At 42.1% G+C, this 16,590-nt stretch overlaps 1 protein-coding gene and 1 non-coding gene across 2 annotated transcripts in view; one reads left to right on the top strand and one right to left on the bottom strand.

Annotated features, from left to right (window-relative positions):
- The first annotated feature begins 6 nt into the window (after positions 1-6).
- The window catches only part of Agpat5 (1-acylglycerol-3-phosphate O-acyltransferase 5), a 40,819-nt gene continuing 24,235 nt past the window's right edge, over positions 7-16,590 (top strand). Inside the window, exon 1 of the mRNA XM_005366226.2 lies at positions 7-292. Coding sequence (XP_005366283.1) covers positions 74-292 — 219 coding nt within the window. The 5' untranslated portion in view covers positions 7-73. The remainder of the gene's footprint in view (positions 293-16,590) is intronic.
- LOC113458196 lies at positions 4,177-4,299 on the bottom strand. Its single transcript, XR_003378616.1, has one exon. It is a non-coding gene; the product is annotated as a U6atac minor spliceosomal RNA (small nuclear RNA).

The following is a 16,590-nucleotide window of genomic DNA, read 5'->3' as shown; positions in this document are numbered from 1 at the left end:
GGCCGGCGGCCGCTGAGGTCCTGGCGGCGGCGCGGGCCGGGCAGGCGGAGTCGGCGGCCGGCGAGCGGAGAGGATGCTGCTGTCCCTGGTGCTCCACACGTACTCTATGCGCTACCTGCTCCCGGGCGTCGTGTTGCTGGGCTCGGCGCCCACCTACCTGCTGGCCTGGGCGCTGTGGCGGGTGCTGTCGGCGCTGCTGCCCGCCCGCCTGTATCAGCGCGTGGACGACCGGCTCTACTGCGTCTACCAGAACATGGTGCTCTTCTTCTTCGAGAACTACACCGGAGTCCAGGTGAGGCCCGGCCCGGACGGCGCAGCTTTTGCAGCGTCCCCCCCCCCCCGCAAGCACGTGCCGCAGCACCCCGCCTCCCGCCGCGGGTAGCGGTGGGGAGGGGGAGGAGTTTCTGGTGCTCATTTTGGGATTCCTTCTGGAAGGTCCTGCTGAAGGCTGAGTGTGTTCCCGGGTGCGCCCCACCCCCGCCCCCGGTCGGCTGTTCCTGTCCGTCTCGGTGCCCGGCAAAGTAGGGCATGGAGTCCGAGGTGGTGATGGTGGGACTGGCCCCATCTGCACTTCCGAGGGCTTTTAGATTAGGGAGTCCTCTAGACGCTGACCGAAGTGACAGCGGTTGAAGGACACCTCTCTCCTCGCGTTCCTCCCGGGTGAAAAGCGAGAGCCTGGCGAGGAAATGAATACATTGGTTACAATAGGAGCTGTGACTCCAGTTCTCCGCCAGCTTCGCCTGGGCTTCAATGTGGGGCTGATCTCATGTGAGATTGCTTTTCTGCCCGCTACTGTTTCTTTTTCCTGGGGAGGTTGAACTCGGAAAACAGCAAAAGCCCTCCTAACGTGACTTTAGTTATGTTGAAGTCTCAAACTTCCAGATCTGCTTCCCTTTGAGTTTTCAGTTTGAGAGAAGAGCGCTGTTTGGGCTCTCCCCAATGTTCAGAATGGGCAGAATGGAGCTGTATCATCTACCTTCTCCCCCCCCCCCCATTTCGCAGCTCTTTCTGTGTCGGGGGATGCAGTTGGGGGCAGCTCCCTTATTGAGTTTGCTCCAGTAGGAAATTATGTCTGAGTAGGGGAATTAGGGGAGGCTAGGAATCACTTTCTTTTCCACGTCCAAGTTTCCTGAGCAATTGACATTTAGAATGGGATTTCATATAGAATTTTCAGGAATTCTAGGCTGATGGCTTCCTCCCTCCCTTTTACTTTACTAAGTTTGCCACGTGAATGTATGTTTAATCGTGGGTAAGCATTTAATTCCGCATATTTTCAGTAGCAGTTGGGACAGCTGGGAATGCTCCTTAAAGTTGCTGACCTTGCACATGGCAAGACCCCTCAGAGCCTCAGGGACCTCTGCTCAAGTCCGTATTCTTGCTGCAGAGACATTGGGCATGAGTCAGAGTGAAGCAGAGTTAGCGAGTTTATTGATTGGAAGGAAGGACATGCGTTTGAGGACAGCGGAGTGAAACGTGCCCCAACGTTACAACCAATGCTGTTAGGGCTTTTGAAGGAGGGAATCTTAAAGCTAAGATTAAGGGAAATAAAAAATGTTTTCCTCTACTCCTTCTCAATATCCAGCTTTAAAGACAAAGCAAGGTCTCACTATGCAGTCCCAGTGGGCTGAGACTCTTTACATAGACCTCATAGTCCTCAAGCCCACAGAGATCCCCCTGCCTCAGCCTCCTAAGTGTTGGGATTAGAGGCATGCGCTACCACCGCCCAGCCTGTATCCAAACTCTTGTCAATCAATTCCATTTGAGGAGGGAGAAGATGAGGATGAGGGGGCTTCTTTTGCTGTCCAAAAGCAGATTGTATGGCTATTACATTGGATCCTATGTAAATATAGGTTCTTTCCTATTCTCATTTCTGAGATCATATTCATTGCTAAAATTCTGAATAATTTGTGCATCCTTTCAGGTTAAAAAAAATCTGTGTATGTACGAAGGTATTCGTATTCATAATTGTGGGGATACATGGCATGCATATAGAGGTCATAGGACAACCCTGGCTATTGAGCTTCTCCTTGTACTTTGAGTCAAGGTCTCTTGCTCTCCCCATGTGTGCCAGCTCAGCTGGCTTTTGAGTTTCCAGATCCTCTCCTGTATCTGCTTCCATGTCATGGTAGGAGCAAAGGAGCAATGGATTGCACGGTGGTATGTCTGGCTTCATGTGGGGATCCGAATTTAGGCCCTCATGCTTGTGACAAGTGCTTTACCCACTGAGTCATCTGCCCACACCATGTAGAGCTGCTCAGGTTCTGGTAGTCTGTCACTACTGAAAGTGAGCAGTGTGTCCCCTGTACCATTTATTCCTTTAGGGTAAGTAATGGGATGCTTATGTTTTACTAATCTAAAATCCACTGTAAAGGGACCGGAGGAATGGAGAGACATTGGTGGGTAAACGGACTACTGTGTAGGCCCGAATTTGCTTCCCAGAACCTTTATTGGCTGTTTCACAGCTACCTGTAACTCTGGCTGCAGGGTGGGGGTCTGATACCTCTGACCCCCTTGTGTGCCAGCACTCACATGCACATATCACCACCCTTCAGTGTACATACTTTAACATTATTATTTTTAATCTTAAAAAATAGGAAATGAAAGCAACTGGAGTCTTTGTTGTGTTTTTTTTGTTTTTTGAGACAGGGTTTCTCTGTACGTTTGGAGCCTGTCCTGGAACTAGCTCTTGTAGACCAGGCTGGCCTCAAACTCACAGAGATTCACCTGCCTCTGCTTCCCAAGTACTGGGATTAAAGGTGTATGCCACCACCGCCTGGCCTGGAGTCTTTTTAACGTTGTAAAAAGTTCATTTCTTCTTAAGGCTACCACAGCAGATGACCTCAAGCTGAGCTGCTTAAACAGGTCAGGTTATTCTCACAGCTCTGGAGGCCAGAAGTCTGAAGTCACAGTTTAGGTTGATTTCATTCCTTCTAGGATTTTTGTCTCTTTCAGTTTCTGGATGCTGGCCATTTTCTTTGACTAGAGGCCCCTCCATATCTGCCTCATAGTGTCGTTTCCCCTTTTCTGTCTCAAATTTCCATCTCCCTTTGTATTGTGGTGACATTTGTCACTGGATTGTAACCTGTAGGCCCACCTGGAGAATCTAGGATAACTTTGATCTCCTGGAGATTCTTAATTACGTCCTCTCGACTGAACAAGGCATTTATTTACTGTGTGGGTGCACATGCTCCATGGTGTACCATGACCAGAGGACAGCTTTCACGAGTCCCTTCTTGCCTTCCACCATGTACATCCCAGGGGTTGAATTTAGGCTGTCAGGCTTAGCAGCAAGCACCTTTGCTTGCTGAGCCATTTTGCCAGCCTCAGAGATATCTGTTCAAAAGGGAATGTGCACAGCTTCTAAGGCTCAGGGTGTGGGTGTTGACTCGGGGGCCACCGTTCAGTCCTTTACAACAGTGAGTTCTAAATACTCAATATTTTGTTGTTGTTTCTCAATCTAGCTTTGTAGCTTAGCATTTGTTTTTGCTTTCTTTGATATACAAGTAAAAGGCTGACTTCCTCTGCTCTGGTTAGCTTAAATAATCTCCTATAATACTTTAATCTCTTATTTATAAATTTGTAAATTTACCTCACACATTCCTTAAGCAAAACATATGATTAGTTGTCTAATTTTCAGATCAAATTGACTTCTGAATATCATCTGACTTCTTGCTCATGTTTTGGTGCTCCCTTAATTTTTTTTTATGTGTGTATGACTGTTTTGCATGTATGTATATATACCATGTGCCTGCTTACAGAGGCCAAAAGAAGGCATTGTCTTAGTCTGTTGCTCTTCCCTTATTGCTTTACCATGGGGTCTCTTGACTCAGTTGGAAGCTTGCCATAACTAGGCTAGCTAGCCAACACACTCCTGGAATTTGCCTGTCTATCCATAAATTTTGAAATTACAGGCATGTGCAGACATGCTTGACTTTCTTTTTATTTTTTATTTTTTTAGACATGGGAACTTTTGGTTCAAACTCAGGTCCTTATACTCGCAGGGCAAATACTCTTACCTGTTGAATCATCACCCCATAAAGTTAATATGAGTCGGTTGGCCAAATGGCTCAGTGGTCAAGAACACCTGCCAACAAGTCTGATGACCTAAGTTTGATTACCAGGACCCACATGGTAGAAAAAGAGAACTATTCTTTTTTTACATATATATTGTTGTTTTTAAAACAGTGGTTAGATGCCACAAAGTAGGTGGTAATGTTTTAACCATATACATGTTAGGCCCAAGGGCCTCTTCCATCCTTGTCAAGGGGAATACTAAACTTCTCTCCTTTCATACCACACCGGAGAACTATTCTTGAAAGTTGTCTTCTGACCTTCACAAGCACAAGCTCAAGTTCCGCCCCTCCCCATAAATAAACAAACAAGCAAACAGACGTGGGGCTGGAGTGATGGCTTAGTGGGTAAGAGTGCTTAAGAGTGGATGAAAAAAAAGGAAAAGGGCTTGACTGCTTCTAGGTATGGGAACATAATCACACTAAACTGGGCTGTGGGGGAAGCAGGGGAAGGGAGTGGGAGAGGGGGAAATGGGTGCAGCAGCCTGGAGGCCAAAGGTACAAAAGGGGTGGGTAACCATAATATCTGGATTATATAGGGAAGAGCCTCTGGGGGAAGGGCAGCCCAGACCAGGCTGGAGAGTTCAGGGTAGAGGGCAGGTAGGGACTGAGGGATGCTGGGAGAACCTGGAGGCCAGGTCCAATTTGATATGTTAACTAGGCACCTCAGCCATTGGTCCAGGGTTTGACAGTTAACACATAAAGTCCTGAGTTCAAATTCCTAGGAACAACACAAAAAGCCATGCATGGCTGTGTGTACCTGTAGCCCCAGCACTGTGGTGGGTGGAGACAGGAGGATCATTGGAGCTTGCTTGCTGCCATCCTAGCTCCCAATTTTAGTGAAGGCCCTGACTCAAGGGAATAAGGTAGAGAGTGACAGAACAGGGCACCAGAGGTCCTCCTCTAGCCTCCAGGAGTGTGCATGGGCATGCATGTACATGCGTGTATACACCACTCACACCCACATCCCAGAATTAATTCATGTTTTCAAGTGTTAGAGTATTTCTCTTCTCGTTGCAATGAAATCCAGTATAAGTTGGTTATTGGTATTTGCAGGCCAGCCATCTAGTGATATGGTGCACGCGTCTTCTAATACCTGGTGGATGTTTTTGTCACCATTGTATTTCTGCTTAAATTTGTTATTAACAGAATTTATTTTAGAATATATTTCTCACTAATGGCCTTGACTGCCAATCTCCAGTTCAAATACTAGTATTGTAATAATAAAATTGTAAAAACAATAAGTCTTAGGTTATTTACTTACGAATTTATTTTGGGATATGGAGTCTCAGTTGGTTCAGGCCAATCTTGAATCTGAATATCCTCCTCGGGTCTCCAGAATAGCTGGGATTATAGGCCTGTGCCACCCACCACTTCTTGGCTGAGATCTTTTATGTAAAATAAGTTTAAATTTTTCAATGGACCTGTTTTACACTACAGAATAGTTTGAAGGTACTGGGAGCAGATGGTGTTTAGGTATGTGTTGCAGCTGTTTGTTCAGTATGTGCAGACTTCGATGTCTCGGCTTTGTACCTTGCACAGAAGCTTCTTTCAAGTCCTCAGAAACACAGGCGTTCTACCTGGAGGCCATAGAAAGCTGGTTTGTTCTTTCTGGCTTATCAAGCATCCTAAACTTCTGAGTCAAGTTTGCATTGAATCTTGCTGAAGGCAGCTAAGCTACTGGTATGAAATATGTTTACTTAGAGTTAAAGGGGACTTACAGGTCATCCAGGCAGACCCTTGTATTGGGTCTGAATTGATTCCACATTCCACTATCAGTGATCTTTAAAAAAATGCTAATTGTTTATGCTTCAGTTTGTTTCTTGTGATTCTTAAACACACTAAACTACTTGCTTTGTTTAGCTGGGAGCGATAGAACTGGGTGGACCTGGGTGTGCCTTTGCTTAAGCAGAATGAGCAAAACCTTTGATTCAGGAAATTAAACATTTCTCAAGTTGTAATTTTAGTCTAACACAACCTAAATCTGGCTAAGAAATTGGCTAGACTTAAGAGATTTATAAGACAATTTTAGAAAAATGTAACTAAAACTTTATTTTTATACATTCTATAAGCATAAAACATTTTATATTTAATGTTTCATTTGTGGAATGTTTTGTAAAACAATGTTTTTGTTTATTCTTTGAGAATTTCATATAATATATTTTGATCATGTTTTTCCTTTCCCAGTTCTTCACAGATCCTCTGCCTTTGTGTAGTCTTTAACACCTCATTTTTCTATTTTAAATAACAGATGCTGTCTTAGCATTTCTGTTGCTGTGAAGAGACACCAAGACCACAGCAGCTTTTATAAAGGAAAACATTTAATTGAGGTGGCAGCTTACAGTGTCAGAACTTTAGTCCCTTACAGTCATGGAAGTGTGCAGGCCGACCTGGTGCTGGCTTCATCTTGATCAAATGACAACAGGAAGTCAGGCAGGCAGCTTGAGCATAGAACTCAAAACCGAGTTCCCACAATGACACATTCTCCCAACAAAGCCTCACCTCCTAATAGTGCCACTCTTCAGGGCTATTTTCTTTCACACCACAGATGCAATGAAACGTTGAGACATTTTGAGAAAGCCGTGTTTACCCATCTGCTTACCCTACACATATCTATCTTTCTTAGGTCTGTAACTAGATTGGTGTGAAACTTTAGACTTCTTCCAAGAACTTTAAATAAATATTTGAGTTGGGGGAGTTGCCTCCATGACAGTGATGTCTTGGATAAGTTTTTATCGTGGTGTGTCGTTGCATATGACTGTGTGCTTGAGAAGTTGATACTTTTAAGTGAAATTAGAGGTTCTTTCTGTATTTTCGTCCTACAGTTTCTTAGGCAGTGGTTGATATTGCTAGCTAGAGAATCCAGCACTAAGCAATATTCCCAGAGGGTTCTCAGAACTTGGGTTTCCATCTGGGTGTCCATACATCACCATTCACATGTGCTCTTTGTTTCGGGTGCTGGGCTGGGCTCTAAGAGGTGAAGAATGGAGCTCGAATTCTGGTGGGGAGACAAGCATAACAAGATGATTCTCCTTGACTGCTGTGGGATCCTGTTTACCATAGTGGGTGGAGGGAGGGGTTTGGGAAGCTTTTCTGAGCAAGTGCCATTGAGAGAGAGGGAGGGAGGGAGGGGGAGAGAGAAGGGGAGGGGAGGGAGGAGGAGAGGAGAGGGAGAGCAAGAGCGCGTGGCGCTCTGAGAAAGGACCCCTTTGGAAGCTATCAGGGCCTTCCTGGTCAGGGTAGTGAAAGTGCATGTAGAGAGAATGACAAGAATCCTCCCAGGTCCCTTTCAAAAATAGCCAATATGGGGGCTGGAGAGATGGCTCAACGCGTAAGAGCAGGTACTGTACTTCCAGAGGACCTGATTAGGCTCCATGTCAGGTGCTTACAACCATCTGTGACTCCAGTTCCACAGGGATCCAGTGCCTCAGGCTTCTCAGGCACCTGCACTAATGTGCACACGCCAGAATATCTGTACACACAATAAATTAAAAAGAAAATCTTTTAAAGAAAGCAGGTATGACTTTGTGATTAGTAGCAAAGGCTTTACTGAATGCTGCTGTATACCAGTGTTGTTTATGAAGATCATTCATCCTTACACAGTAGGCACCGTTCTTAGCTTTTCATAGACAGAAAACAGGTCCAGGTAGTTCACAGATGTAGTCTTCATGGTAGCCCAGTTTGGGGGCTGCTTTGAAGATGCTTTTTCAGTGGTGACTGAAGTGACTTCCCTGTTCTTGGGGTGTTCCTGTCATAAAAAGCATGGAGAAACAATTGCAGAAAAATGCTTGCTATTTAAAAGTGTTGGGTGGTTGTTTACTAGCTCTTCCAAATAAATACCAGAATTACTGTGAAGACTTCAGACATGGCATTTAAGGCCATCTCAGTTCTGACCTGCCCTGCTGTGCCATTCTCTGAAAGTAATCTCTAGAGTAGACTTTTTATTCTCTTAAGGTGCAGCTCAAAGCTGTGCTAGTCCTCATCAGCCATCATTACACCCTACCTTTTGCATCATTAACATATCATTTGACTGGAAATTAGTATTTTGTAATGTGTATATTGTCTCTTTTTCAAGATAGTAGTCTCTTGGAACTGTCAGTAAAGGCAGAATACCCTCAAGGAATCCCACTCTAGAGGTTCTGTGGCCATGTGAGAGGAATGGGGGTTCTAGAACGGACTGCTAAGGTGGTTAAATGTTTATCTAGCAAGGCTCACGTTTACTTCGACTATTTAACCCCCAGGAATATGAAATGGGTAAAGCAAGACAGTGTAAAAGAATTCTGGGACTCCAAGGAACAGAAAAACATTTGTTTGCTGATTTGAAAGCCTGTGGTTTTGGAATTTTTAAAACTGCAATACACCAATACTTACTTTTTTTCTCCCATGGCATTAAAGGCAACTACAGATAAAAGTTTTCTGAAGATACCTGTGTGTACATATAAGATGTAGTTCACAGGTAGACGGCTTTGCTGTCACATCTTAGGCTGGGAACTCAAGGATAGAAAATCAACGAGTTCACATCTAGAAGAGTTACGTTAAGTTCCAGCCATGTGTGTAGTAGGTACTAACCGCAGCTAGGGACCAGTGTTTTGCACTGATAAAATAGCTGTCATTCTGGATAGAAAGAAGTCAGTTAATAAGAAAAAAACAATAACTGTGTAATGAGATAAAGACCAAAATAAAGACATAGACAAATAACTTTGGAAATAAGGAGTAATGCAACTGAATCCCCGAGTTTCTTTAAATGGGTTGGGGTTGTTTTTTGCATTACTTGATAACTCTCTGAGTTGGCTGGATTGTGGTGAAAGCCACTTCTCTGTATGCGTTGCTCCTTTTCTGAGTATGTATTGCTGTAAGACATTTTTTAAGGTTAGTCTTTTATTCTGAAGGGTTTCTTACATCTTATCCTTATGGTTAGCATCCAGAGTGAAAACAACTATATAAGTTTCTTTAAAAACAAAACAAAACATTTTATTTAAGAGAGGATAGCCCAGGTTGTCCTTATTATGTAAGATGACCTTGAACATCCGATCCCCTTGAGTGCTGGAATTTTTGTGGTGCTTAGGATCAAATCCAGGGCTTCATACATGCTAAGCCAGCACTCAGCCAACTGAACTATCTCCAGGACTCATATGTGAACCTTTGCAGAGAAGACTTTTGTAAGACTTACGAACCTTGGAGACGCCTGCATCTTATTCTTTTTCCTTTATCACACTGTATCAAGTCAGCTCAATCTTGGTGTTCTTTTCCTTCAATTAAATACATTTGTCATGCTATTTTGAAGACTTTAATGATTAATCTGCTTTGTCAACTTGACTGGATTTAGGATCACCTAGGAGATATGCTTCTGGGTCTGCCTGCAAGGCTGTTTCTAGAAAGGTTTTATTGAGTGTCTCATTCCATAGGGTGGGGAAGGCAGGTGAGCAGCAGCATTCAGCATTCATCTGTTTCCCAGTCTCAGACCTCGTGACTAGCTGCCTTACGCTCCTGCTACCGGGCCTTTCTACCTTAGTGGACTGTATCCTCTCTTAAACTTCAAGCTAGAACACACCCCATTCCCTTGGACAGCCCTCTGTAGCCCTGGCTGGCCTGGAGCTCAGGGCCACCTGCCTCTGTCTCCCGAGTTTTGGGACTAAGGGAGTTGTGCCATGATGCCTTACTAAAATAAATCCCTCTTAAATTTCTCCTGTAAGATACTTGGACACAACCAAAAGAGAACTAGTAAATAAAAAATTAAATGACATAATGTTGTCTAGTTCAGAGACTTGACAGTAGGTCATACATAGATGATAAAAAAAAGTGAACTCTTCTGAAGGACAGGGTCAAGAGACATGCATGCTGATTGTATGAGTTTGTGATGTGTAAGTTTCTACTCACATCACAGGGTAATTGCTTTGCATTCTGATCATTAATCAGATAATTGTGTTTACTATTTTAGTCTTGTTGCAAAGTATGATTTTGCTAATCAGTAATTTAATAAATTTACTATTTACTTAATGAAACATTTCAAATTGGGCTCAGAAAAAGACCACAGGTTTTGTACATATTACAGTAGAAATCTTTTAACTAGGAGGTCAAAATCCTATGTTTCTTTACAAGGACATGCCCAGAACAGGTTCTTAGGTGATTTCATTAAGCAAACAGGAGGAGTTGTGGTTGCACCAGTTAGCCTAACCAGTCAGCATGGTTCCTTAAAGCCATAAGTACAATGTATGAGCATGTTTTCTTCTAATATGTAGGAATTCTCTAACTAGTATAGTAAGTACACAAACCAGTAAGTTATTACTATAAAATGTTGTGCAGTAGTATGTGCCATTCTTTTGTGTGACTGGCAGAGGCAGAATAGGATTGTTTACATCAACAATCTCTAGAAGATGGCTTTGGGAGATTTTTAGCTCTTTTGAAGCCTGGAGACTACTGCTTTAGTTGTCTATGCTGTCCATGGTCTGCTAAAGGTTAAATGGTGCATGACAGTTTCATGGACATAAAAGCACATTTTAAGAACTCATTTCAAATGATCGTGTAACAGAGTTTAAATTGTACACACTATCTTATTGTCCTTGTTGTAACAGAGTTTAAATTGTACATACTATCTTATTGTCCTTGTTGCTGCATTTCAGTGTAATTGGAGGGATGTGGACTAGTTAGTTGTTTCTTTCACTTGTTAACAGTTTTGAATGGAAAGCATGTTAGATACAAAGAATAATTTAACTACCGATCCTCCCCGTCCCTGCATGCCACCCTACTGAGCATTGACCATTGATTTTTGCCAGATGATAACTGTCCAGGTGTACCAGGTGTGTATAAAGTAGTTTATGTAGTCTCATTTATGTCATGAGGAGCAGTATGCTATGAGGAGCAATTAGTATGTTATACTTTAGTTAATGATACAGGTGTGAAGAAAGCAGATACATCAATGCTTGTGCAAGCTGAAAGACTGGAATTCAAATCTAAGTCTTTGTCCAATACTTTGCAGCCTGTGGTCTCAATGATCATGTACGTGAAGAGCAACCTCTTCTTCACACAAGACCTATGAATTAAACTGCCAAAGAAGGTGAACTGTAGAAAATGTCAGTTTTACTGACGTTAGTATTTTTACATGGTGGGGGGGGGGGCTTGGAAGAAATGAACCCTAGTCTGGGAGTGATGAAATGAACAGTGACTGGTGTGGAGGAGAGAGTTTACAAGGGACAGTGAGCTGGAAGGAATGCTCCACGCCCGCAGGGTCTGAGGACCTGCATTCTCATACACACTCATAAATACTGGCAGCTCAAGGCTTCTGCTGTAGGAGGGGGACAGCTTTAGTTATGGGAACTTCACGTCCCCTTAATAGGAAGTTATCGTCTGTTTCTAGGCAGAAGACTGAGGCCAGAGAACTCTACCTGTGCCTCTTAGCTTAGTCTTCACTCAAATCATTCTTATGCTAAAGGAGCATATTTTGGGATGAGTTATGATTTCTTTCAACATCATTTACATTTGAGAACAATGAGACGTTTTTTCTCAATATGTATTATATTTCAACTTTTGCATGTTGAAAGTAATGAACCTTGCAGAGATGAATGGTGAAGTTACTTTTAAACTTTTATATCACTTTGACCAAAACATTTGACAGGGAAAAATGATTTACTTTGGCTCCCAATCATGATGATTTTAGTCCCTTATAGCAGAGAAGACTGGCAATGGCAACAGGAGTGTGTTCACGTGGTGATAAACTAGGAAGTGAAGAGCAAAGCCTGAACTAGGGCCAGTTTACGACCTTCAGAGGTTGAAGGTCCCACCTTCCACTTCCCCACCCCACCCTCAAAACGACAATCATCAACTGGAGGACAAACACCCAAAGCATAAACTAGTGGGGACCATTCCAGACTCAAATCGTGACAGTAATAAAGCAAAAATGTGGTTTTAGATGGAGATCTTGGGTATTAAATTCTGTTTTACTGCCTGTTTTAAGATAGAGAGAGTCAGGACAGTGGTGCTGCACGCCTTTAATCCCAGCACTTCTTGGGAGGCAGAGGCAGGTAGATCTCTGTGAGTTCAAGGCCAGCCTGGTGTACAGAGCCAGGTCCTGGACAGTCAGGACTGTTACACAGAGAAACACTGTCTGGGCGTGGGGTGTGGAGATAGAGAGCCCCCAAGAAATTTACATGTCATGGAACAAATTTAAAACTGTAGAAAACTGATCTACGTGAGATGAAGAGATTCTGTGCAGGTCAACAGGCTTGACTAAAGAAAAAAAATTATTTTAAAGTGTTTGTCTGCCATCTAATTAATTAATTGAAAAAAAGGGAATAAATCCTTTCTCTAAAGGGACTTTGGATGGGCTTTATATTTGCTGGTTTATGTATGTAAGTATGTATTTGTGTGGGAGGGGAGGGAGAAAGGGAGGGAGGACAGCTTTCAGGAGTTGGTTCTTTGACCATGTGAGCCCTAGGGATCAAACTGAGGTCATCAAGCTTAGTGACAGATGTCTTTATACAGAGTTTTGAAAAAGTGGATGAATTTAAAGTTACTTAAATAATTATGTAAGATTTAAAAACGTATTTTCAAAATGCTTTGTGGAATATTTTGGTTAGAGTTAGTAAAGTAAAGGAGAGCTAGAAGGTTCACAGAATAATGTCTTTAGAAGTCTCCAGTATATTTAGCATGTTTTATTTATGTTGATTTTAAAATGTCGTTTATATTTAAAAGGAGACAGTTTTACTTGGTGCAAAACAAAAATGTAAACTTAATAATTACGTGAACATCTGTCTGTTGGAAACTATCAGGTGCTCAAGTCCAGGCTAGAAAACAGGCCACAGGGATTGTGACTTGTAGTCAGCCTGTACAAGGTGTCCTTGGCCCTCCTAGGACTGTGAACGGGTCAGGCTGTGATGCAAAGCAGCTATGATGAGTGAAGCCTGTGGTCGGGCTGAAGGTGGAAAGACATCAGGGAGAAGCGAGTAACTTAGCCACCCCAGAGAGGATCATAGAGTCAGGTGCATAGGCAACCTCATGTGACCTACAGCTCTTATATGTAGATAGTTGTAAGTTCTTAACCCTTAAAAAGAATTTTTCCCAGTCTCACTCTAGGCCTAGGGCAGCCTCACATTCATATAATCCTTTTGATACAGCCTCCCAAGTGCTGGGATTGCAAGTATGAGCTACTATGCCTGGCTCTTAGCTTTTTAAAATTTGAAACCACGACAACCATCTAATTAGTTATCTATTTGCTAATAAAATAGTAGTAACTGGGGCTGGAGGGGTGGCTCAGGGATAAGGAACACTGGCTGCTTTTCCAGAGGTACCCAGGTTCGATTCCCAGGAGTCACATGGTAGCTTACTATCATCTGCAACTCTAGTTCCAGGAGATCCGATGACCATTTCTTGCTTCTGCAGGCACCAGGCAAAAGTGTATACAGACATTTGCAAACAAAACATCCACACACATGAAACTATTTAAAAAATGATAGTAATAATATCTTGAAATTTTATATTTTTTCATATATGTGGTGTACATGTATATAATATGCATGTTTTCATATATGTGCGTACTTGTATGCAGGCACACGTGGCAACCAGAGGTTGATGTCAGATGTTTTACTGCATTTCTCTCCACCTTGTATATTGAGACAGGTCTCTCATTTGAACCCAGAGTTTAAGCATTTGTCTAATAACTGACTTGCTCTAGAGATCCCTGTCTATACTTTCCTAGAGCTGGGATTACAGGTAGGCCACCATGCCTGCCTTGCTTTTATGAGCGGATTGGGGATCTAAAGTCTAGTCCATATGCAGTAGTAAGTGCATTACCCACTGAGCCTCACCTTTCAAAGTCTCAATCTTTTATGTATGTATATATGAATTATTTATTCAGTTTTTCAAGACAGAGTTTCTCTGTGTAGTCTTGGCTGACGTGGAACTTGCTCTATAGATCCTCCTGCTTCTGCCATCTGCGTGCTGGGATTAAAGCAGTGTTCTACCCCAACACCCTTCCCTAGCTAAAATCTCTAACTTTGAAATGAAAACTTTTGGGGCTATAGAGATGACTCAGTGGTTAAGAACACTTTTGCAGAGGATCAGAGTTCAGTCTCCAGAAGCCATTTCCAGCAATTCAGAACCACCCAAAGCTGCGGCTCTGGGTGGTGGGTGTTCTTTTCTGGACTGTCAACAGCATTTGCATGTATATGTAATTATATACATGCATATAATTAAAAATAAATCTTTAAAATAGTTTTCCCCCTTCTTATTAATAAATGTAAAACCACATTATAACCTTTGTTCTTCAAAGAATGGAAGAAATTTGAAGTATTTTAGATAGAGGTGCTTATTCATTCTTGGAACTTTAGAAATATAGAATCTTTAAAATCGTGTATATTAGATATATAAGTGCTATTTTTGTATTCTTTTCTTAATTTATTAATGTCTATTCAAAGTACTTGTAATGATTTGCATCTACGTAAGAGTTGCTGTTTGTTTTTTCACTTTGCTTTCGGATCTTTTGTAGTTTTGCACATCAGGGACTGCTCTGTGGTCTAACTTTTTATTTCTGTAGATTCCAAGCAGCTGTAGTCTAAATGAAATAGTTAAAGAAGAGACTATTGCTCAGATATTTCCTTAAATAATGGTTTTTGGCCTCTTTTCACGTTTCAGCCAGAAACAGTTGCCCTTTCAGTAAGCTGTTGTGCATATGGGCAAAAACCCTAAAATCTATGTGTGCACACATACACACACTTGAGTTTCTTGTATGTTTATATAAATAAGTACACAGATAAAATCTCTTAAAGGCATGTGAATTAAATTCTGGGTTTTTTGTTTGCTTGTTTGAGAGATGGGCTTTCTTATATCCTATGTTTCCTATATTCAAATTCAGTATATATAAAGCTGAGGATATCCTTGACATTTTCTGATGCTCCCATCTTCATCCCTCTGGTATTGCTATTACAGGTGTGCATTACTGTGTCTGGTAAACAGGAGCCTTCTGAACCCTGGACTCAGCACTCAACTAGCACTCAACTGAGCTACATTCTCAGCCTCATGAATTTCAAGTTCTTGATGCTACTTTTATTTCTTGTTTTCTTTCTTTAAGATTAGGAAATTCATTGGTAGAAACAGATGTAAGAATAGGTGGCCTTTTCTGCCAAACTTTACAATCATGCTTGTGTCCAAAGACAGTAGTAGATATTTGTGTGTTTTAAAGGTAGAGGTGTGGAATCTTTATTTTTTTTGAGGGGTGGAGGTTGAGACAGAGTTTCTCTGTGTAACAGCTCTACCTGTCCTGGAACTCACTCTGTAGGCCAGGCTGCTCTCAAACACACAGAGATCCACCTGTCTCTGCCTCCTGAGTGATGGGATTAAAGGCATGTGCCACCACTTCCCGGTAAGGTGAGGAATCTTAAACTGACCTTGCGATGAACTGATCTTTGGATTTGGTTTTTTTGTTTTGTTTTGTTTTGGTTTTCTATAAGAAACTTGTGCCATTAACTGATTATGAGGTTGGTGTTTTGTTTCATTTTCCTGCAAGAAACTTTTTGCTTTAATGCCTTAGCTCACCTATATGTAAAATCAGTGCTGGATCAGGTAGTCTTCGTTTTTCTCCTAGTGTCCTTGAATGTATTGAATATATTATGGCAAGAGGGGTGTGTGTGTGCTGCCGGATGGTGACCTCTACCATGTACGGCCAGCTTTCTACCAGTGAGTGAAAGCCACAGCTGTGGTGTTATTTTGTGAGTGTAGCGGGGGTAGCGCTCACTTTGTGGTTTCTTCTCTAGTCCTCATTATGCTTGTTTTATTTTTAAATTAGATCGTCTCATAAAGGACAACCTTGACATTCTATGTCTTTTAATCCTGTGAAAACTGCCTTTTCGTAGCTTGTTTGCAATCTACACTCAAAAGATAGATTTTAGTAATCTCAACCAAACCATCCATAGGAAATAGAGAGGGATGAGTGGAGAGAGAGAAAAAGAGAGAGAGAGGAGGGGAGGGCAGGTAAGCAGACAGTGGGTGAATAACTGATTCTTGCTATGTAGCCCAGGCTGCCCTCGCATTCCTAATCCTCCTGCTTTAGCCACTCAAGTGTCAGGGATTTCAGGGACGCACCACTACAACTGGTAGAAAGGTACCTTTGGATGGTTTGGGTGCTGTCTTCAGCATGGAAACAGACTTATCTCTAAAGAATCCTAGATATCTGATCAAAATAACAATAAAACCCCAAACACTGCTGTCTATCTAAACTGTTTAGAAACTGTAGTTCTAAATCCAGTGTGTACCAATAGTACTCAAATAGCTCTAGTCTCTTGCTAAGAGGAGGGTGGTTGGCCATGAGCTGGCACCTCAGTGTTAACCCTGCACAGATCAACTAGCCATTGGTTATTTATTTGTTTTAGTTATTTATGCTTTTGTAAACTTCATTAGACATAATTGAACAAATGTGGGCATAGTCATTACAGTTTTCTAAGAAAGATAGCAGAAACCTTAGTCTAAGTCCTTGACATTCTAACTTTATACCATGTAGCTGTATTATTTTCTTTTTTTTTCTTTTTTTTTT

The sequence above is a fragment of the Microtus ochrogaster genome, unplaced genomic scaffold (assembly GCF_000317375.1).
Source record: "Microtus ochrogaster isolate Prairie Vole_2 unplaced genomic scaffold, MicOch1.0 UNK7, whole genome shotgun sequence".
Lineage (NCBI taxonomy): Eukaryota > Metazoa > Chordata > Mammalia > Rodentia > Cricetidae > Microtus > Microtus ochrogaster.
The sequence above is the reverse complement of the archived record's forward strand: the minus strand, read 5'-3'. Positions and strand labels throughout refer to the sequence as shown.